At 42.3% G+C, this 21,869-nt stretch overlaps 2 protein-coding genes across 3 annotated transcripts in view; both read right to left on the bottom strand.

Annotated features, from left to right (window-relative positions):
• Window positions 1-83: 83 nt before the first annotated feature.
• Window positions 84-2,977, bottom strand: LOC125252755. The gene has a single exon (XM_048166318.1). The coding sequence runs from the start codon at window positions 1,658-1,660 to the stop codon at window positions 89-91; it is 1,572 nt and encodes a 523-aa protein (XP_048022275.1). The 5' UTR covers window positions 1,661-2,977; the 3' UTR covers window positions 84-88.
• Window positions 2,978-3,117: 140 nt separating this feature from the next.
• LOC125252754 (NACHT, LRR and PYD domains-containing protein 1 homolog) overlaps window positions 3,118-21,869 on the bottom strand; it is a 29,788-nt gene continuing 11,036 nt past the window's right edge. Inside the window, exons 4-14 of one of the 2 annotated variants that reach the window (XM_048166316.1) lie at window positions 11,426-11,470; window positions 9,559-11,269; window positions 9,263-9,343; window positions 9,077-9,139; window positions 8,403-8,648; window positions 7,254-7,337; window positions 7,068-7,130; window positions 6,721-6,969; window positions 4,643-4,729; window positions 4,189-4,308; window positions 3,118-3,954 (exon numbers count right to left, since the gene is read on the bottom strand). In XM_048166316.1, coding sequence (XP_048022273.1) covers window positions 4,191-4,308; window positions 4,643-4,729; window positions 6,721-6,969; window positions 7,068-7,130; window positions 7,254-7,337; window positions 8,403-8,648; window positions 9,077-9,139; window positions 9,263-9,343; window positions 9,559-11,269; window positions 11,426-11,470 — 2,747 coding nt within the window. In that variant the 3' untranslated portion in view covers window positions 3,118-3,954; window positions 4,189-4,190. The remainder of the gene's footprint in view (window positions 3,955-4,188; window positions 4,309-4,642; window positions 4,730-6,720; window positions 6,970-7,067; window positions 7,131-7,253; window positions 7,338-8,402; window positions 8,649-9,076; window positions 9,140-9,262; window positions 9,344-9,558; window positions 11,270-11,425; window positions 11,471-21,869) is intronic. The other variant, XM_048166317.1, reaches the window with a different exon arrangement.

The following is a 21,869-nucleotide window of genomic DNA, read 5'->3' as shown; positions in this document are numbered from 1 at the left end:
AGACTGGTGAGAGGATGGGTGATGGAGCTGTAGTCTTTGATAAAATCGGCGATAGAAGTTTGCGAATCCAAGGAAGCGTTGTAATTCTTTAATGGTTGAGGATTCTGGCCAGGTTTTGATGGATTCCTTTGATGGATTCCTTCCTCTCGTCCATCCGGATGCCACTGTGGTCAATGATGTATCCCAGGAATGACACTGTAGGCTGATGGAAAGAACACTTTTCCGCTTTGAGGAACAGGTGGAATTGACGTAGGCGGGTGAGGACCTCCGCAACGTATCGGCGATGTTCGGCCTGGCTCCGGGAGTAGATGAGTATGTCGTCGATGTATACTAGGACAAAGCGATGGAGAAACTCCCGGAGCATCTCATGGATGAAGTCCTGGAATACAGAGGGGGCGTTGACCAGGCCATACGGCATCACAAGGTACTCATAGTGGCCAGTAGGAGTAATGAAGGCGGTCTTCCACTCGTCCCCCTCACGTATCCGGATGAGGTTATACGCGCTGCGGAGGTCCAACTTCGTGAACACAGTGGCACCACGGAGATGTTCCAGGACCGCTGGGACGAGAGGAAGGGGATATCTGAATTTCACGGTGATCTTGTTGAGTGAGCGATAGTCGATACAGGGCCACAAGTCTCCGTCCTTTTTAGCCACGAAGAAGAAGCTGGAAGCAGCAGGGGGAAGTAGACGGCCGGATGTATCCTTGAGCGAGGGCCTCCTTGATGTAATCCTCCATGGCCTTCTCCTCCGGGATGGATAGTGGGTAGATCTTACCCTTTGGCACTGGTTCACCCGGAAGCAGATCAATGGCACAGTCCCATGGCCGGTGTGGAGGCAGCTTGGAAGCCCTTTGTGGGCAGAAGACGTCGCTGAAGGGGGCGTAACATTTGGGAATGTCGATGGAGCATTTCTCAACGGGGCTCTCAATGGATGTTGCACAGAGAGAGAGAGAGAGAGAAAGAAAGAAAGAGAGAGATCGGAAGGTGGAGTTCGTGGTACAGGAAGTTCAGCCAGGTACCGAGAGAAACAGTTTTCGCCCCACTTCAGGATTTCGCCAGTCTTCCAGGAGATGGTAGGATTATGCTGCTCCAACCAGGGGCACCCCAGAACCACGTCAGCGGTGGAATCCTCCAGAACCAGCAGATGTAATTCCTCTTGGTGTAGAAGACCGACTTGCAATTTGAGAGGTCCTGCCACTGTACGCACGTGCTTACGGCTGAGAGGCTTGCCAGTTATGGAGTTGATCTGGTAGATCGTCGGAGATGGAGAGGTCTTGAGATGAAGCTGCCGGCAGAGGGCGCCGGAGACGAAATTGCCGGCTGACCCTGAGTCGAGGAGCGCAAACACTGTAAGGGAGATATCAGCGGCAGTAAGATTGACGACAGTGGTGAGTGGTTTCATTTTCTGAATAGAAAGGATGATGGCACTCACCATGGGTCGAGGAGGTCGTGTGGGGCACGCTGCAATCGCATGCCCGGGGGCGCCACAATACAAACACAGGTTCAGGGTCAGCCGACGATGGCGCTCGGAGGGAGTTAAATGAGAGTTTTCTATATCCATAGGTTCGTTGGCTGGTTCTGGGGAGCTGATGGGTTCGGACCGGCAGAGGAGCATGTTGGGAAGTGACTGGTCCTGGTGCTCTTGGAGGCACGCCTGCATACGAGTGGCGCAGCGGATGGAAAGCTGGATGAACTTCGATGCCGATGGAATCCTCGTATGCAGCGAGATGCAGCCGTACCCGGGGTTCCAATCCTTGACGATATGTGGTTATCAGAGCTTGTTCGTTCCATCCGCTAACAGCAGCAAGCGTCCTGAATTGCAAAGCATAATCGTAAATAGACATAGAGCCTTGTTTAAGATTGTAGAGTTTCTCACCAGCTGACGAATCTGTAATCGGCTTCCCGAACACCTCCCAGAAATGGGAAATAAACGCAGAGTAGGATTGCATGACTGCACCGTGTTGTGACCAGATGGAATCGGCCCATTTTAATGCTTTGCCGCTTAACTGAGAGATGAGGAAGGCGATTTTGGAAGTATCGCTTGGGTACAGGTGCAGCTGCATCTCCAGGACCAGTTCGCACTGCAGCAGGAATCCGCTGCAGTCCTCCGCTGATCCTGAGTAGAGCGCTGGTTTGGCCATGGGACTGGCGTACAACGGCGGTGAAGGAGAGCTGGTGGTGTTGACTGAGGTGTTCGCTGGTGCAGGTGAAGGAGAAGTGGCTGGAGATGGTCACGGTGGATTGGTGGTAAGAGTTCGCCGAAGTCTGTGACACATATTCTCTTTGGGGTCTGTTTAGACCCCATTTGATGTTTCCCTCATTAAAAAAAACATGGTTTCCTTCATCTCAGTGACTTTGAACTTTTGTTACATTGTCTTTCTAAACACACACACACTGGGCTTGTTTAGGTTGTTCTAAAAAAGTCACACTCATTGTCACATTGAAAATGAATGGGAAAGGTGAAAAGGTGTAAGAGTTTTTTATTATTCATTTTTTAATAAAATAAATAAATCTGCCAGAAATCTGAACATTTCAGCACAGAAATGAAGGTCTGGTACTAGAGCACAAATGCAATTTAGAACAGGCATGCTCACTCTCTCTCACACACACACACACACATACACAGACAGAGGTGGGGCTGCCACAAAATTAGCCACAAATGCAGATATGAAGGGGTGAGATATAATGCACACAAAAACACACATGCACACACACACAAACGCACACACAATACTCATTTCTGCTTATTGCTCTTGGTTGTATTGTTTATGCATGTTGTAGTCTTTGGAGGGAAACAACACGATTTTCTCATCTTTGTTCAAAATGTTGCTTTTTTTAATGAAAGTTACCCACATTCAAGTGATGATAAAAAGAATGCATGAAGCTGCAATACAAGTTTTTTTTTTTTTTTTTTTTTTTTTTTTTTTTTTGGATGTATTGCATGTTCAGATATTCAAACAACAAAATATTCTGGGAACCTTTCTTTTTTTTTTTTCAAATTAACAAAGATGCTGGCGGTAGTTAGCAACTTTTTTAAAGAAATGCTGGAGAGGAAAGAGTATTAAAAAATAGTTTGTAAACCACAGAAGAAAGTCAAAATTAAAATTTAAAATTGTCTCATTTTTTGGTGTACTGTTCCTGGAAGTGATACCCTACCTTCTCCTAGTTTGTGTTTTAGTCTCAATACTGTGAAATCAAAACACATGAATTGCAGATTCTAATACGGCTCTTCTAAAAGACACCAACAGTGAAGTCTCTTGGTGTAGCCTGTATTCTTCCAAGTTTTTATTCATTATCCAACAACAAATGGACTTGTTCATTCCTTCTCACAGTCACCTTTGGCTTGCACACTAGAGGACTAGAGAAATTTTGTAAAATGCCTTTCGTTAAACTAGGGGTGGGTGACCAAAATCTTAAACCCTTTCATAAATACATATCACTTATATGTCTCCATGTCATCGCATAAATTAAAACCTCATATACTATACACAATTTTTTTCGGCATGCATACATAGAATACTCTCATATGGTCACACTATAAAGCAAATCTCAAATGCTTGATATGTTAAGCACCCAATGGGCTGAGTTTTTTTTTTCCTGAATGTGGGTATCAGGAGGTGTCTTAACTTTCCCCAAAAATAACAAAACGCAGAAAGAAGCTTGACTAACTCCAACTCACTTCTTCTTTACTCCCTGCACGCTGTGAAGAGGCGTGAAGGTGAATCAAGTAAAACATTTATAACAGAGAATAAACAGTGTCATCGCCACACTATGTATTGTGAAACGCAATATACAAATAAATTGATAGATGACCATTACTATTACAACACACCTAAATGATTTTAGATATTCTTGGTTGATGTCTTTATTCCCATCCTCAGCTCTAGTTAAAGATGCTGCTTTGGCAGTTTTCTCCTAGTTATCAAGCTGCACCATTAGTCTTGAAACCAGGGCCTTAGAAATGGAGAGAGACAAGAGATAAAACAATAAAACATGTAGAAATAAATACACAAAGCTGAGCAGTAGGTTACATCCACACTGCACACTATGATCATATGCTGTTGCCCTGAAAGCTTGTACAGATAATATACAATATTCAAGTGGAATTGTATAAATCATTAAAAAATCACTGGTTAGTGTCATATTACAGTTCATATTACATTTGTGTTAATCTTAGTTCTAACTTACTTTCACAAAGTCTCCATAGAAAAGCCAGAGGAACTCAGATGAATCTTCACCATCTGGTTGCAGCTAAGATGAAAGTCCTCATCGCGTATGCGTTTTTGAGACTGATAATTGCATGTGGACCTTCATCAGAAAGCACAAAGCACAGCATCACTACAGAGTCTTATAACAATGATTTGTGTGAGAAACAGACCAACATTTAACTTGTTATTGACTGCTAATGAACTATGAGATCTATGGAGGATGTAAAGAAAAATACATTTATGAATGACAATTCTCAAACTTTTGGTTTGTTCCTCACAGAAAGGTATTATGTGACTTCAGAAGACATGAAATATGCTGCACAAGTCATTCTTTTATGGTGTTTTTGTTTTTAAAACATGAAAATTCTAGTCTCCATGAAATTGCATTGATAAGATATTTACTGATGCAAAATGTATGAAGAACCAATACAAACCCGTGAAATGTCACACTACAGGCTGGTCTTGTGTCTGACCTCTGCAAGATCTGGATTCCTTTCTCCAGTAAAAAGTCAGCATATACCCTAGACATGGATACACATTATACAGATTAAATTATTTAGATTTCAGGGACTTATAATTCTATACTTTATACTTTGTTTTCACACATTCATTTGAACAATTCTATAATGATTTAAATGAGGGTCATGTCACTCCAAACCTGTATGACTTTCTTCTGCAGAACACAAAGATCATTTGAAATATAGCTGCGAGCAGCAGTTATCGGGTTCAGGCGTTTAAGACCTTTAAAGGTGCCCTAGATTATGTTTTTAAAAGATGTAATATAAGTCTAAGGTGTCCCCTGAATGTGTCTGTGAAGGCTCAGATCAAAATACCCCATAGATTTTTTTTTATTAATTTTTTTAACTGCCTATTTTGGGGCATCATTATAAACACGCCGATTTTATGCTGCGGCCCCTTTAAATCCCGTGGTCCACGCCCACAGAGCGTGCGCTTGCCTTAAACAGTCCCCAAACAAAGTTTACACAGCTAATATAACCCTCAAAATGGATCTTTACAAAGTGTTCGTCGTGCATGCGGCATGCATGTGTTGGATTATGTGAGTATTGTATACTGTTATATTGTTTACTTTTGATTTTGAATGAGTTTGATGCTGATCCGTGGCTAACGGCTAATGCTACACTGTTGGAGAGATTTATAAAGAATAAAGTTGTGTTTATGAATTATACAGACTGCAAGTGTTTAAAAATGAAAATAGCGACGGCTCTTGTCTCCGTGAATACAGTAATAACCGATGGTAACTTTAACCACATTTAACAGTACATTAGCAACATGCTAACGAAACATTTAGAAAGACAGTTTACAAATATCAGTAAAAATATCATGATATCATGGATCATGTCAGTTATTATCGCTCCTTCTGCCATTTTTCGCTATTGTTCTTGCTTGCTTACCTAGTCTGATGATTCAGCTGTGCACATCCAGACGTTAATACTGGCTGCCCTTGTCTAATGCCTTTTATAATATTGGAAATGTGGGCTGGCATATGCAAAAATTGGGGGCGTACACCCCGACTGTTACGTAACAGTCGGTGTTATGTTGAGATTCGCCTGTTCTTCGGAGATCTTTTAAACAAATGAGATTTATATAAAAAGGAGGAAACAATGGAGTTTGAGACTCACTGTATGTCATTTCCATGTACTGAACTCTTGTTATTTAACAATGCCAAGATAAATTCAATTTTTCATTCGAGGGCACCTTTAAGTACTTCTTCTTACCGATCTCCCTAAATGTATTCATGCTTCTTTAGAATCATGTGCTCACACAATAAAGCGGAGTTCTCGTTTTTCGTTTCAGTTTTACTTGACGATTGGACTAATCGTGAAGTGGTTATAGCAGTTTTCATGTTTTTTAAAAGCCATTTTAGCCCCTTAGGGACCGTGAATCAGAATTTCATCTCTCTTTTTTTTTGATAACTATTGACAATCAGACTCCGGAGAATCTCACTGCACTTGATTGGTTCCAATCAGGTCAAAAACCTAGGACTAGTTCACAAAAGTTGTTTGTTTTAAAAATCCAAAACACCTGAAAATTGAGGCAGGGATTCCAACGATATAAGACACTTTGAGTCTAGGCCTAACGGTTCAGCAGTTATGAGCCATTTCCTACTTTTGAAGTCAGGTGGATCGGACGAACCTTGATGGTGTTGTAGACGGTGTGAGCACTACCAGCCCAAACACGTTTAGGGGAGAATGATGATCCTTGGAAAATGTAACAATTACAATAGTGTTTCAGTGCTTCACGTTTGAACACCTAATAAGGTTGGTAAGAAAACAGTTTCATTCCCATTGAATTCCATTGTATTTTCCAAAACTGTTTGGGACATCAACAGTTATTTTGAGTTCCTCAGAAGAAAGTAAGTCATAACATGAGGGTGAGTAAAATAAATTTTTCATGGATGGATTATCAGTTTAAATATGTGCTACACAGTTCCTAACAACAGACACATTAATACAGGAACAAGACAGAAGATGATTTCACATGTTTTTCTTACTCGAGTTCTGTTAGACTGGAGCAGTTCTGGATGATTTGGAGGATCCAATGAGTCCACATCTTACTTAGACAGTCCAGGTTCATTTTCATCTTTTTCAGTTCAGAGAAAGAACAGAGAACTTTCATTAATGCAGCTGAATCTTCTTGGTGAATTATCTGAGTAAGTTTGGTCCACTCAATGTTGATTGGCTCTCGGCACTGAAAGGTGAGAGTGAGCGACTCCAAAGATGCTGAAGTTCCTATGCAGATACTATAATAAAAAAATAAATAAATCAGAATTGGCATCAATGTTGTCTATAAACCAACAAGTCATTGTTTTGAATAACTTTCAATTCATTTTTTCTTCACCTGATTTCTTCATGGATTGTCAACTCAAGAGAACAATCCTCAAATGTGAAGACGACATCAATGCTGCAAATCAAAGAACAGAAAAAAGATTAATGAACTGAACATAAAACAAAAGCACACTGAAGGATGATAACCCATGTGTACATAAAATACATTAAATGTATAAAATGTATTTTAAGACATTACCGCATTGATCTCAGGGTCTGTCCTCTTGTGAGACCGTTTATCAGTTCATCAAGATCAGAGTCTGATGAAACTTTTAAGGACAACCTTTAAAATCAAATCCAGAAGATGAGTGTACAGACTAAATAATCAAGTTAACTTGCAATAACAAATAATAAAAAAATGTAATGACATTAATAAAATGTATAAAATATGTATCACTGATTAACCACTGGTTTTGGGAACACAGTTTTTTGGGTAGACTTGGCCATGCCTGTTTCTCAAACGACCCTGCTAAAGCTAATCAAAGGCCAAAGTTCAACATTTTTTGATAACTATTGACCTAGAGAGTCCCGAGAATTTTGCGGCAGTGGTTTTATGGAGGTTGAGCCAAAAACCTAGGACTAGTTTGGCAAAAAAATTTTTTAAATAATCTTTAACAAACGATTCGAGTTTGAGTTCTACCATGTGGTACGAATGTGGTGGGTTTGTGCGAAAAATTGCTTGACCCTTGGTGATTTACGCACGTGAAAAATGCAAAGGCACCCCCCATATAAGTTCTTATATAGGTGTGCTGTGTTTGGTGAAAATATGTCATTCATAAATTTTGTCTACGCCTAACAGTTTAGGAGTTATTTGTGATTTCATACTTTTCACTGCTGTAGCGCCCCCATCAGGATGATCAGGGTCGAGCCTTGCTGACGTTGTAGATGGTGTGAGTACTACCAGCCCTCAAAGTTTCAAGTCTCTACAAGTCTCTAGTCAAGTCTCTACAAGTCTCTAGTCTGCCTGATCAATTTTACAGGAAATGATGATCCTTGGAAAATGTAACAATTACAATAGTGTTTCAGTGATATGAGCTTGAACCCCTAATAAGGTTGGTAAGAAAACAGTTTCATTCCCATTTAATTCCATTGTATTTTCTGTCCATACAATGGAAGTCAAAGGGATCCAAAACTGTTTGGGACATCATCATTCTTTAAAATAAGTTATTTTGTGTTCCTCAGAAGAAAGAAAGTCATACAGGTTTGGCACAACATGAGCAAAATAAATGACAGATTTTTCATTTTTGGATGTATTATTAGTTTAAATATGTGCTACACAGTTCCTAACAACAGACACATTCATACATACAGGAACAAGACAGAAGATGATTTCACATGTTTTTCTTACTTGAGTTCTGTTAGACTGGAGCAGTTCTGGATGATTTGGAGGATCCAATGAGTCCACATCTCACTTAGACAGTCCAGTTCAATTTCCATCTTTTTCAGTTTAGAGAAAGAATCAAGAACTGACTTTAACGCATCTGAATCTGCTTGATGAATTATCTGTATAAGTTTGGCCCACTCAATGTTGATTGGCTCTCGGCATTGAAAGGTGAGAGTGAGCGACTCCAAAGATGGTGAAGATATCCAGATACTATTAAAAAAACAAAAAACAGAATTAGCATCAATGTTGTTGTGTCTATAAACCAACAAGTCATTATTTTGAATAACTTTTGTTATTTTTAAAAAATGATGATTAATTAATGGTCTTTTGGGCATCAGTCATCATCTCCATCATTAGCTGATAGTGTGGTACTTTATTGTTTGATCTTTTTTGAGTTAACAATTTATCTGCATTATTACTACCATAATTATAATCTGAAGGTATTAGATTGTGCAGAACAAACTATGACAGGAAAAGGCTTATTCATACACATGTACTGCTAGATTATGCTATTATGGTTATTGAACAAGGTGATGATATAACTGGTTATCCAAAATATAATCATCACATAACTTTGTCTGGTTATCATGAGAAACAGATATTTGATGAACAGAAAAAACAGTTCACTTTTTCTTCACCTGATTTCTTCTTGGATTGTCAACTCAAGAGAACAATCCTCAAATGTGAAGACGACATCAATGCTGCAAATCAAAGAACAGAAAAAAGATTCATGAAATGAATATAAAACAAAAGCACACTGAAGGACAATAACTCATGTGTACATAAAATACTTTAAATGTATGAAATGTATTTTGAGACATTACCGCTGTGATCTCAGGGTCTGTTCACTTGTGAGAGCGTTTATCAGTTCAAGATCAGAGTCTGATGAAACTAGTACATTCAACCTGTAAAATCAAATCCAGAAGATGAGTGTACAGACTAAATAATCAAGTTAACTTGCAATAACAAATAATATAAACAAAATGACATTTTTAAATGTATAAAATATGTATAACTGGTATGTAAACATTCATACGAGTGATGTATGAATAATATAAAAAACTAGAATGAATTAGATATTAATTATATCCATGTATCTGTTTTGGAAAAAAACACTTACTTGTTCACCTTCTTAAACTTGTGATAAACAGGCAGAATCATACGAAAATTTTCAGATGATAATCTGCACCCAGTAAGATCCAGTTCTTCTATGCACTGACAGCACTGAGAGCAGTACAGCAGGACCCAGACGTCTGTTCTGCTTATGACTGCATTATATGCATCAATTATTTTCCAGGTTTTCATAGCTTTTTTCACAAAGTCCTCTTCATGAAGTTCATAGAGACAGTGAAGGTAAAAACGTACTTTATCTGAATATGTATTCTGACCCATTTTCAAAATCCATTTTTTCAAATGAGTCTGTGTTTTTGATTGAACAACGAGACCATGTTTCTCAAGTGTGCGTCTCACATCCTTATTCAGCAGACCGAATGCAAACTGCACCACAGCTGAAAAACGTGAACGATGACTATAATAATCTCTTGACTTTTCATCAATGGAAAACAGCTGGGTAAATTTTTTCTGAGACTCTTCTTCATCCAGAAGGACATAGTATAGAGCAGTGAAGAACTCCTGAAAGCTGAGATGCATGAAACTGAACATCGTCTCCTGGTGGATTCTTCTCTTAAACAGGAACTTGCACAGGAACGGATTGCCAGCAGGGTCTGAAACTGTTTCATAAACACTTTTCTCATCCAACAGGACTTGCTGTTCCAGCATCCCTCTCTCTGCCAGCTGACCCAGACTCCTCAGCAGGGTCGGGATGGACTGACTCGAACCCTGGCAGTGATGCTTCAAGAGCGTGCACACAAAGTCAACGTAGATGGAGGTGGTGGTTTCCAGTCCACTTGTTACATCTGCAGTGTTTTTGAGTCGTTCCTTGATAGCTGTGCAGATGATCCAGCAGATGACAGGGATGGAACAGGCGGTGATGAGAGTTTCATTCGTCTTCACAAGTGTGTAAGCCTCCCTGAAAAGTTTTTTATTTTTAAAGAACTTCTGGAAGTACTCCTCTACCCCCTTTTCTGAAAATCCCATGATCTCAGAGAAACGCTGAGGTCCTTTGAGCAGTTTACTCAGTGTATCTGTGGCTGTAGATCTGGAGGTGACCAGAAGGAAGGACTCTGGCAGGATTCGACCCCTCAGCAGGTCACAAAGAATGACCTCAGCTGGGTCTTTCTGAAGCAGATCAGTGTGTGGTGACATGTCATAAATGTCCTGAGTGAGTCTCAGCTCATCAAATCCATCGATGATGAAGAGCATCTTCTCTGGTGAATGCTGTAGTACCTGTGAGATCTCATCTGATGTTAAACTACAACTGCAGCTCAAGATCTCCGCCAAACTCTTTATGCCATGAATGCGGTTTATTTCTTTACACTTTAAGTGGAACACAACATCAAACTGCTCTTTGTAGAGGTCACCAGATGCCCAGTCCATCATGATCTTCTGCACAGTGAAAGATTTCCCATTCCCAGAATTCCCCTGCAGTATAACAGCACTGGGACGGATCCCGTGTCCATCTGGGTCGAACAGAGAGTTCAGATGGACAGAGTCATCACTGCTCCGGGCGCTGAGGACCTGCTGGAAGCTTTCTCCACTGGATCTGATCTCTTCTTCTCTCTCTTTTTGACCTCTATGTCTCTGAAGGATCAGAGGTTGTGTGTAGCGCTCAGACAGCAGCACTTGTTCACCAGACCGTGAGTTATACTCGGTCACACACTGATACTCGCTGCAGATCTGCTTCTGATATTTTAAAATCACAGAAGTTGTTGCTGCACACATAAAATAAGCAATATTAAACAGGGTTAGTGCATTTAAAACTAATTCTGATTCTAATAGTGTAAGACATTTTAGAGCAGACTGCAAGTAGCTGCTAAATTAAAAGGCAAAAGGTAAAACATTCAAGACATATCAGATTTATCTCTTACATGTGGTTTGTGTTGTTTCAGAGGGTGGGCGAAACCAAGTAGAACCTGCAGAAAATTAGAAAAAACTTTCTTTAAAGAGAACCTTGAGTATTAAGACTTATGTGGCTTAATATAACATAAATGATGTCTCTTACTGAAATATGTAGTAAAAAAGACATTAAAGATTTACATTATTTAGTAAATTCATGACATATTTTGGACAATGGGGGCGCTATTTTGTTTAGGCACACAGTGCTTTCTATGTCGATGACGTCAAATGGTTGCACTCAGTGAACTACTGACCTATTGCTATTTTTACTGCAACACAACTCGATACATAGCGCTGATGACTTTGAGGCTTTTTATCTGTATGTTTTGGTGAAACGGTAATATTGTAACGCATACAAGTCTTAATACCCACGGAGATCCTTTTAAAGGTGCCCTCGAATGAAAAATTGAATTTATCTTGACATAGTTAAATAACAAGAGTTCAGTACATGGAAATGATATACAGTGAGTCTCAAACTCCATTGTTTCCTCCTTCTTATATAAATCTCATTTGTTTAAAGGACCTCCGAAGAACAGGCGAATCTCAACATAACACCGACTGTAACAGTCGGGATCATGAATATGTATGCCCCCAATATTTGCATATGCCAGCCCATGTTCCCAACATTATGAAAGGCATTACACAAGGGCAGGACGTCTGGAGCAGCACAGCCGAATCATCAGACTAGGTAAGCAAGCAAGAACAATAGCAAAAAATGGCAGATGGAGCAATAATAACTGACAAGATCCATGATAACATGATATTTTAGTGATTTTTTGTGAATTGTCTTTCTAAATGTTTCGTTAGCATGTTGCTAATGTACTGTTAAATGTGGTTAAAGTTACCATCGTTTCTTACTGTATTCACTGAGACAAGAGCCGTCGTTATTTTAATTTTTAAACACTTGCAATCTGTGTAATTCATAAACACAACTTCATTCTTTATAAATCTCTCCCCAACAGTGTAGCATTAGCCGTTAGCCACGGAGCAGCATCAAATTCATTCAGAATCAATGTAAACAATATAACAGTATACAATACTCACATAATCCGACGCATGCATGACGAACACTTTGTAAAGATCCATTTGAGGGTTATATTAGCTGTGTAAACTTTGTTTAGGCACTGTTTAAGGCAAGCGCGAGCTCCGTGGGCGTTCAGCGTCAGCATTTAAAGGGGCCGCACAGCAGAAATCGCCTCATATTTAATGATGCCCCAAAATAGGCAGTTAAAAAAATTAATTAAAAAAAATTCTATTTTGAGCTGAAACTTCACAGACACATTCAGGGGACACCTTAGACTTATATTACATCTTGTAAAAAAAAACATTCGATGGCACCTTTAAAACATGATCAGCCTTTTCAATTTGAGCCAGAGCACAAAATTAGTGAGGTAACGTCACATTTACCTCAGAAAAAATATTCAGTGACCATAAACTCATTAGTCAGCTAGGCAAGGCAAGGCAATTTTATTTGTATAGCACATTTCATACACAATGGTAATCCAAAGTGCTTTACATAAAAAAGAATAATAAAAATAGAACATAAGGAATAGAAATAACAGTAAAAACAGAGAATTTTGCTATCTGGATGGAAGAGCTAGGAAGTCTCAGAGAGTTTGTTGTTGTTGTTGTTGTCCATCAGAGTGGATCTAAATGGATCTATCCATCAGAGCGGATCAGAATGGATCTTCCTCACACGACAGGACTGCTACCTATTAAGGCACTTCAAACTGATAAACACAGTTTCAATCTCCCCTTTTGCCAAGACACCTCAAACTGCACCACACAGCCCTAATCCCCCTTCCGGAGATATCTTATCTATGCAACACAGTTCAAATTTCCCCTTTGGAAATTTCCCCCTTTGGAAAGTGTCCTGATTGTAATCCAGAGTTCCCTGAGATACGGAACGAGTACTGAGTATGGGGAAAGGTCTCCTTTTTCCCCGTTACTGAAGCCTTTTTCAATAACGCAGTGTAACTGCATCGTCATTGGTTCACTCATAGACAAGTTGTTGAACCAATGATGGCGCGGCATAGCTGCGTGGCCTATGGCGACAAAGCCCGCGAATATTCCCGCCGAAATGGGCGGGGTAGCTATATAAGCAGGCGCTTCGCCATAGGATTTCAGTTCTCTCTCCTTCAGCGACAACTTCATATCGCTCTTCGCTGATCTCCGGCTGAAGCCTTCGCCGCCTGGAAGAAGCTCGCCTGGGAGAAGTTCTCGCCGCCGTCGATGGAGCTCTCGCTGCTCTAAAAGAGCTACAATCGCCGTTTTCACGGTGGGGCGTTGTCTCAATGCCGCGCCACAGCTGTGGCACATGCAGAGCCTCGCTCCGCGGATCTTCGTTCTCTAGCAGCTGTTCACCGCGCCGCCCTCGTGCCGCCTTCAGCATCTGAGAGCATGTATGCACTCACTGAAAGCGAGCTCAATGCTCACTTGTGCTCGGTGGAACTAACATGCTCATTATGCTGGACCTCTGTTCATGTGACTTGCTGGCTCTGCCCTGCAAGCCATGTTCATTGAGGTAGAGCGGTCTCACTTCTGACACCGCTTGTTGGAATATATCTTGATGTTCTCCCCTGACTCAGGTGGGACACATGTATATTTTTTCAAGAAGCATATATCTGTTTACTGAGTTTCTCAGCGTGTCGTTTGCCGGTTTCACCCCGCAAGCCACGTTCATGAGGATGCATGAGCATTTCTAAAAACTAGCCGGTGTGCAGGCCCCCCTTCCAGCGGCCCGCCAACCGGCGCCATTCAACCCTTTGTCACGCGGGCCTGGCAGGCCATCCCCGGAGTATCAAGTGGGTTCTGGGGATAATATCTCAAGGCTACTCACTCCAGTTTGCTCACAGAGCCCCGCGTTTTTGCGGGGTGCTTCCCACTTCAGTAAACACGGACGACGCTCACGTCCTCCGAGCCGAAGTGATGTCTCTGTTTGAGAGCGATTTACAGCCATTACTTCCTTCCCTAGAGTGATGGTGGTCTCAGACCCATCTTAGACCTCAGACTCCTGAACCTTTCCCTCATGAGATGGAAGTTCAAGATGTTAACGCTGAAGCAGATCCTCACGCAGGTTTGCCCCGGGGACTGGTTCTGCTTGCTGGACCTGAAAAATGCATACTTTCACATCCAGATAGCCCCCCATCTCGGGCGATTCTTGAGATTTGCATTCGAAGGTGTGGCTTGCCAATATATGGTCCTTCTATTCGGGCTGTCCCTAGCTCCTCGCACTTTTACCAAGTGCATGAACGTGGCGCTTTCCCCACTGAGACAGTTGGGAATCCGGGTTCTCAATTTTCTCGACGACTGGCTCATCCTAGCCCAGTCACGAGCCGAGCTGGAGCATCACAGATCCGTGCTACTCAGCCACATGGAGTGTCTGGGTCTCAGGGACAACTTTGCCAAGAGCTCACTGCTCCCCAGCTAACGTATATGTTCCTGGGTGCAGTCTTCGACTCAGCCCATATAACGGCTGTAGTATCGCCAGAGCACGCTCTGGCCATTCAGCAGCTTGCGGCATTGGTCAGGAACAGAGCCTATCTCCCTCTGAAGTACTTCCAGAGGATGCTAGGGCTGATGGCTTCTGCTTTCCCAGTTCTGCAGCTCGGCCTTCTTCGGATGCGGCCTCTGCAATACTGGTTGAAGTTCCGGGTCCCTCCTCACGCCTGGCGGCACAGCCGCTTGCGTCTCGGGGTCAATCAGGCCTGTTTGACAGCTCTGAAACCCTGGATGAACCCTGTATGGTTCAGTCAAGGTGTACCCCTATAGGCGGTGTTCAGAAGAACGGTGCTCTCAACGGATGCACCCAACACAGGTTGGGGTGCTCTTTGCAAGGGCAGACAGGCCTTCGGCTCGTGGTCTCACAAAGAAGCCATCTGCACATCAACTGTCTCGAGATGTTGGCAGTGATTCGAGCCCTTCACGTGTTTTAGACACACCTGACGGGACGCAACGTCTTAAGTCCAGTCGGACAGCATGACAATGGTGTCATACATAAATCACCAGGGTGGTCTTTCGTCCAGCCGCTTATGCGCTCTGGCGAAGCGTCTTCTGGAATGGGCATTACCAAGGTTTCAGTCGCTCAGAGCGACTCTCACAACCGGGAGAACAAACTTGGGAGCAGATATGCTATCCCGGAGCAATGTCCCCTTAGACGAGTGGATGCTCCACCCCCAAACAGTTCTCACGATCTGGGAGTTCTTCGGGAAGGCAGAGGTAGACCTCTTCGCCTCAAAAGACAACTCTCACTGCCCAATTTATTTCTCGAAGAAGGACATTGCGCTGGCTCACGTCTGGCCTAGCACCCTCCTTTACGCTTTTCCCCCGATTGCTCTGATCTCGCAGATCATCAGATGAATCAGGGAAGACAAGCACAGAGTCCTCCTGGTGGCCCTGCTCTAGAGGAGCCAAGTTTGGTCCTCAGAGCTGTTCAGGCTTTCCACGAAAGCTCCGTGGCTGATCCCCCTGAGACGGGACCTCCTCTCTCAGGCGAACAGGACAATTTGGCATTCCCAGCTTGAACTCTGGGCTCTGCACCTCTGGTCCCTCGATGGGAGCCTGCTAACCTCCCCGGGGACGTGCTGAATACCATCTCTCAGGTGAGAGCTCCGTCCACGAGACGCTTCTACGCCCAGAAATGGTCAGTCTTTGATGGCTGGTGTTCTGTACGCAACATAAACCCAGTGGAGTGTGATGTATCTCCGATACTGTCTTTTCTCCAGGAGCGTTTAGAACTGGGTCACACCCCTTCAACGCTCAAAGTTTACGTAGTAGCCATCGCAGCGTTTCGCGCTCCTATCGCTGGCCAGTCAATGGGACGAAACCTTGTGGTGCATTTCTTGAGAGGTTCTAGGCGATTGAATCCACCTCATCCTCTCAACGTTCCCACCTGGGATCTCTCTTTGCTCCCCAGAGCTCTCAAAGGGACTCCCTTTGAGCCACTGTGTTCAGCTGACTTCAGGCCCCTGACGCTCAAAACTGCTCTGCTACTTGCACTAGCATCAGTTAAGTGTGCATGTGGTGTGGCACGACGCGGTTGAATTCGTTCCCCATACGCAGTACGAGTGAAGTATCGAAAGGGAACGTACTCAGTTACTAACGTAACCTCGGTTCCCTGAGATACGGAACGAGTACTGCGTTACATGCCGTGCCACGAGGCTGCGGCTTCAGTGTCGTCGCTTCAGTCGAATGACCTGAAATCCTATGGCGAAGCGCCTACTTATATAGCTACCCCGCCCATTTCGGCGGGAATATTTGCGGGCTTTGTCGCCATAGGCCACGCAGCTATGCCGCGCCATCATTGGTTCAACAACTTGTCTATGAGTGAACCAATGACGATGCAGTTACACTGCGTTATTGAAAAAGGCTTCAGTAACAGGGAAAAAGGAGACCTTTCCCCATACGCAGTACTCGTTCCGTATCTCAGGGAACCGAGGTTACGTTAGTAACCGAGTACGATATCTTAACCATGCACTACAGCTTAAATTTCCCCATGGTTTGTCCCTTTATCCAAATTTACCAAATTTTAACCTAATCACTTTGTTCCTAATTCTCCCAGCTCTTTCAACCAGACAGCAATATTTAAAATGCATTAAAAGTCAGAATAACAAGATGATACATAAAAGATATAAAATACATTAAAAATGAAAATAAAAACAGGATAAGAAATTAAAAGAATAAAAAGATATGCAAACAGTTCGGACATAGCACAGTGCTCAATCAGCAAATGCATAGATAAAAAGATGTGTTTTGAGTCTGGATTTGAATGTGGCTACTGTCGGAGCACACCTGATCTCTTCTGGAAGCTGGTTCCAGCTGTGGCTGGCGTAACAGCTAAAAGCAGACTCTCCTTGCTTTGAGTGAACCCTTGGTATTTCTAAATGACTTGATCCTGATGATCTGAGTGATCTGTTAGGTTTATATTCTATGAGCATATCTGCAATGTATTGAGGTCCTAGACCATTGAGTAATTTATAAACAAGTAACAGTACTTTAAAATCAATTTTAAATGCAACCGGAAGCCAGTGCAAGGACCTGAGGACTGGTGTGATGTGTTCATGTTCTCTGGTTCTGCTCAGAATCCTGGCAGCAGCATTCTGTACGAGCTGCAGCTGTCTTATGGTCTTTTTGGGAAGACCAGTGAGGAGCCCATTACAATAATCCACCCGGCTAATGAAAGCATGAACAAGTTTCTCTAAGTCTTGACTGGAGACAAAGCATCTAATTCTTGCAATATTTTTGAGATGATAATATGCTGATTTAGTTATTGTCTTTACATGGCTAATGAAACTCAGGTCTGACTGCAAAATCACACCAAGATTCCTGACTTGATTTTTAGTTGTTTGACCCCTAGAGTGAAGGTACATGTTCACTTTGAGAACTTCATCTTTGTTTCCAAACGCAATGATTTCAGTTTTGTCTTTGTTTAACTGAAGGAAGTTTAGACACATCCAATTTTTAATTTCATCAATGCATTGGCACAGGGAGTCAATGGGGCTGTAGTCGTTAGGTAATAGGGCTAGGTAAATCGGGGTGTCATCTGCATAGCTGTGATATGCAATTTGGTTCGTTCTCATTATTTGGCTCAGTGGCAGCATATAGATTGAACAGGAGGGGTGCAAGAATTGAACCTTGAGGGACTCCGCATGTCATGGATGTCCACTCAGACTTATGGTCACCGATACTCACATAATAACCTCTCCCTTCTAAGTATGACCAGTTTTCCAGCCTGTCAAGAAAAATGTTGTGATCGACAGTGTCAAACGCAGCACTGAGGTTGAGTAGAACCAGCACTGATAATTTACCTGAATCTGTGTTTAGGCGAATATCATTTATTATCTTTATGAGTGCTGTGTCTGTGCTGTGATGCGGTCGGAAACCAGATTGAAAGTTGTCAAAATATCCATTCAAGCTTAAGAACTTGTTCAGCTGATTGAAAACAACTTTTTCAATGATCTTGCCTATGAAAGGAAGATTTGAGATTGGTCTGTAGTTGCTCAATATGGTGTTATCCAGATTGCTCTTTTTCAGGAGGGGCTTGACAACTGCAGTTTTCAGGGATTTTGGAAAAGTCCCAGAGAGAAGTGAGGCATTTACCACTTCTAGGAGATCTGCTTCTAAACAGTTAAACACACTTTTGAAAAAAGATGTGGGAAGTGTGTCAAGGGCGCAGGTTGATGTTTTAAGGTGCTGTACTGTTTCTTCCAAAATTTTACCATCAATTGCTTCGAAAACAGACATAATAGCTGCTTTCTGATGTTGTGATCTGATCTGTTTTACCCAAGTGCAGCTCAAGGATGTGCTGATCGCCTTTCTGATATTATTAATTTTCTCAGAGAAGAAGGAAGCAAACTCACAGCATTTGCTGTCTGAGAGCATTTCACTGGGAATCTGACTTGGGGAGTTTGTTAGTCTCTCTACAGTAGCAAAAAGAGTGCGGGTGTTGTTTAAGTTTTTGTTTATAATATTTGAGAAGAAGGTCTGTCTAGCTTTGCCTAATTCCACATTGAAAGCATGAAGAATATCTTTATAGATGTTATAATGGATTTCAAGTTTTGTCTTTCGCCACATGTGCTCAGCTTTTCTGCATTGTCTTTTCATATTTTGCACTGCTGTTGAGTTTCTCCACGGTGCTTTTTGTCTGCCACTCTTCCTGACTTTCACAGGAGCAATGTTATCAATAACATTCTGTACTTTTGAGTTAAAAGAATCAAGGAGAAAATCAACAGACTCTGCAGATATGCTTGCTGTTAAAGATATAGCCTTCATAAACAGTGCACTAGTATTCTCATTTAAGCATCGCTTTTTGACCGAGATAGATCTAGCTTCAACAGTCAGAGAGATCAATAAATCAAAGAAAATACAGAAATGATCAGATAGCGCTACATCCTTAATGACAATGGATGAAATGTTTAGACCCTTACTGATAATTTAATCTAGAGTGTGTCCACGATTGTGTGTAGGTCCATGTACATGTTGAGTCAGATCAAAAGTATTCAAAACTGTTTGGATTTCTTTTTCCATATTGGATTCTTCATTTTCTATGTGGATGTTAAAGTCCCCAGTAATAGCAAAACAGTCAACCTCAGAGGAAATTGCTGATAACAGTTCTGTAAAGTCCTCCAAAAAGACTGGAGAGTATTTTGGAGGCCTGTAGATAACTATAAGTAGAATGCGAGGAGCACCTTTTAACACAATACCCAAGTATTCGAAAGACAAGTAATCACCATATGACACTTGCTTGCATTGATAGACATCTTTAAATAGAGCAGCAACACCTCCACCTCTCCTAAGAGCTCTGCAGACACTCATAAAAGTAAAGTTAGGAGGGGCTGTTTCATTCAGGATTGTTGCACTGCAGCTGTCTTCAAGCCATGTTTCATTTAGAAGAATAAAATCTAGGTTGTTTGTGGTTATTAAGTCATTGACTAGAAGTGACTTATTTTTAAGTGAGCGGATGTTTAAAAGTGCTAACTTAACAGTCTTACTTTCTGTCTCTACAGTAATCTTAGTTTGACGTGCAATAGGTAGCAGATAAATGGGTTTGCCAAACGGTTTGAGAAGGCCTTAGGCTTTCTATAACGTAATAAAGCAGAAATAGAGAAAGCTACAGGCACACTGGGTTCCCACTTGTTCTGTAAACATTTGATAAAGTCACTGTTATCATAGCAGGGACCCGACACACATCACTGAGAGCTGTTATCGGTTGTTTTTGGTTCACCTAGAACAGACGGAGGAGGTTGAGGGCCCTGGCTTTGTGGCAGGGGCCGAAGAGCTCTCGCAGGAGGAGGGGGAGGGCGAGCTGGGCCCACAGGTTTTGGTGGTTTCGGGGCTTGACGCTTTTTTGTTGATATCTGGGGGCGCGCAGCAAAAGAGTGGGACAGTTTGGTTCCAGCATACACCAGTTCCTCCATTTTCTTTGAGAAGCACAGAAGAGGGGATGCTGGAGAGAGGGATAACATGTCCGGTGAGAGGGGCTGTTGCTCTGGTGTTACCGGAGGCTGTAATATGTTGTCCTGGCTTCCCTGGCTGTTTTCCCGAAAGTCGTCCTTGGGTGCTGAATCTTGGAGCAGTTCTAACACGTCACTGTCTCTCGGTAAGCTCTGTGGGTAGGGCTCAGTCAGGATTGTGTCAGTGAGCAGTGGTTGTTGTGGCTGCGTGGTGTTATCATTGACCTTGTGGGATGTGTCAACCGCATGTCCATTCAGGTGCTGAAATGAAGTCCTGTGGTGAGTTGTACTCTGTCCAGGTGTGTTTGTGCCATTTAGGTTGAGTGGATTTGCACACACTGCTGAAGGATGATGGAGGCAGAAGTAGATATTGTCCTTTAGCACTCTTGAGCCCAGTTTGTTTGGGTGCAGGCCATCATGAGTGAACAGTTGTCTCTGACTCCAGAACAGATTGAAGTTGTCGATGAAATTCAGTCCTTTTAAGTTGCAGGTTTTTTGCAGCCATGTGTTAAGCCCAAGCAACCGTGTAAATCTATTTGTTCCTCTTGCTGGGAGTGGTCCACTGATGAACGACTGAACTTTTAGTCTTTTAAGCATTTCAAAAAGTTCATTGAAATCCCTCTTAAAGACTGCTCCTTCCGAATATCATTCTTCCCCACATGAATGATTAGTCGATTTGCAGTCTTATATTTCATCAGAATGCCCTTAAGTTCCCTGTTTACATCAGAAACTGTTGCTTGTGGAAGGCAGCATGTAGTTGTATCCATGCTGCTAATGTTTCTGATAATAGAGTCACCCACTATCAGAGTCCTGGGTTCGGCTGCTCTAAGAGCTGAGTGCCGCTGACTGTTCAACCTTGAGCGGCAGTTAGCATCGGTGTTAGCTGCTGGCTGATTTGATCTGTGTCCGATCATGTTTGGGGATTCCTCACCCACATTCATTAACACTTCAAATCTGTTCTCCAGATGTATTGGCGGTGGTAGGGAGCTATTGTTTGGGGTAGAGGATGCTACTGCATTAATATGTGATACTCGTGACAATCTGATGTCTCGAGTGCCTTTGGGTCTCGCTCCCTGTGTGTGCCATTGATTAATATGTTGATCAATTTCGGTTATGTTCATCAATTTCGGTTCAAATTAGATTCATGGGACTCACCGACTGTGTGCTGAGGACGTCCATGATGAAGCTCTGTTGTGTGTTCCTTCTGGTTTGGTAGTCCCGCAAGTAACTTTGTTTCAAGGACTGCAATCCTTTGTAGAAGTCTGTGGCAGTTTGTGCAGCAGGTAGATTCTTCAACCAGAGGAGGCATATTATTTCTAATCCTTTTGGATGTAGGCAGCTGTGTTTTCCCTTCTCCGGAATGTAAGCTGATGGCTGCCGTCAGTGGGAGGCTGGTTGGATAAAAATTGCCCTTTTTTGTAGCAATTCTTCCAGTTAAAAAGATTGTTGGTGCCAAGATTTGTCG

The sequence above is a fragment of the Megalobrama amblycephala genome, linkage group LG18 (assembly GCF_018812025.1).
Source record: "Megalobrama amblycephala isolate DHTTF-2021 linkage group LG18, ASM1881202v1, whole genome shotgun sequence".
Lineage (NCBI taxonomy): Eukaryota > Metazoa > Chordata > Actinopteri > Cypriniformes > Xenocyprididae > Megalobrama > Megalobrama amblycephala.
The sequence above is the reverse complement of the archived record's forward strand: the minus strand, read 5'-3'. Positions and strand labels throughout refer to the sequence as shown.

Excerpts from the sequence above, each read along its gene's own strand:
- LOC125252755 (XM_048166318.1), bottom strand. The coding sequence starts at position 1,660 with ATGCAGGCGTGCCTCCAAGAGCACCAGGACCAGTCACTTCCCAACATG.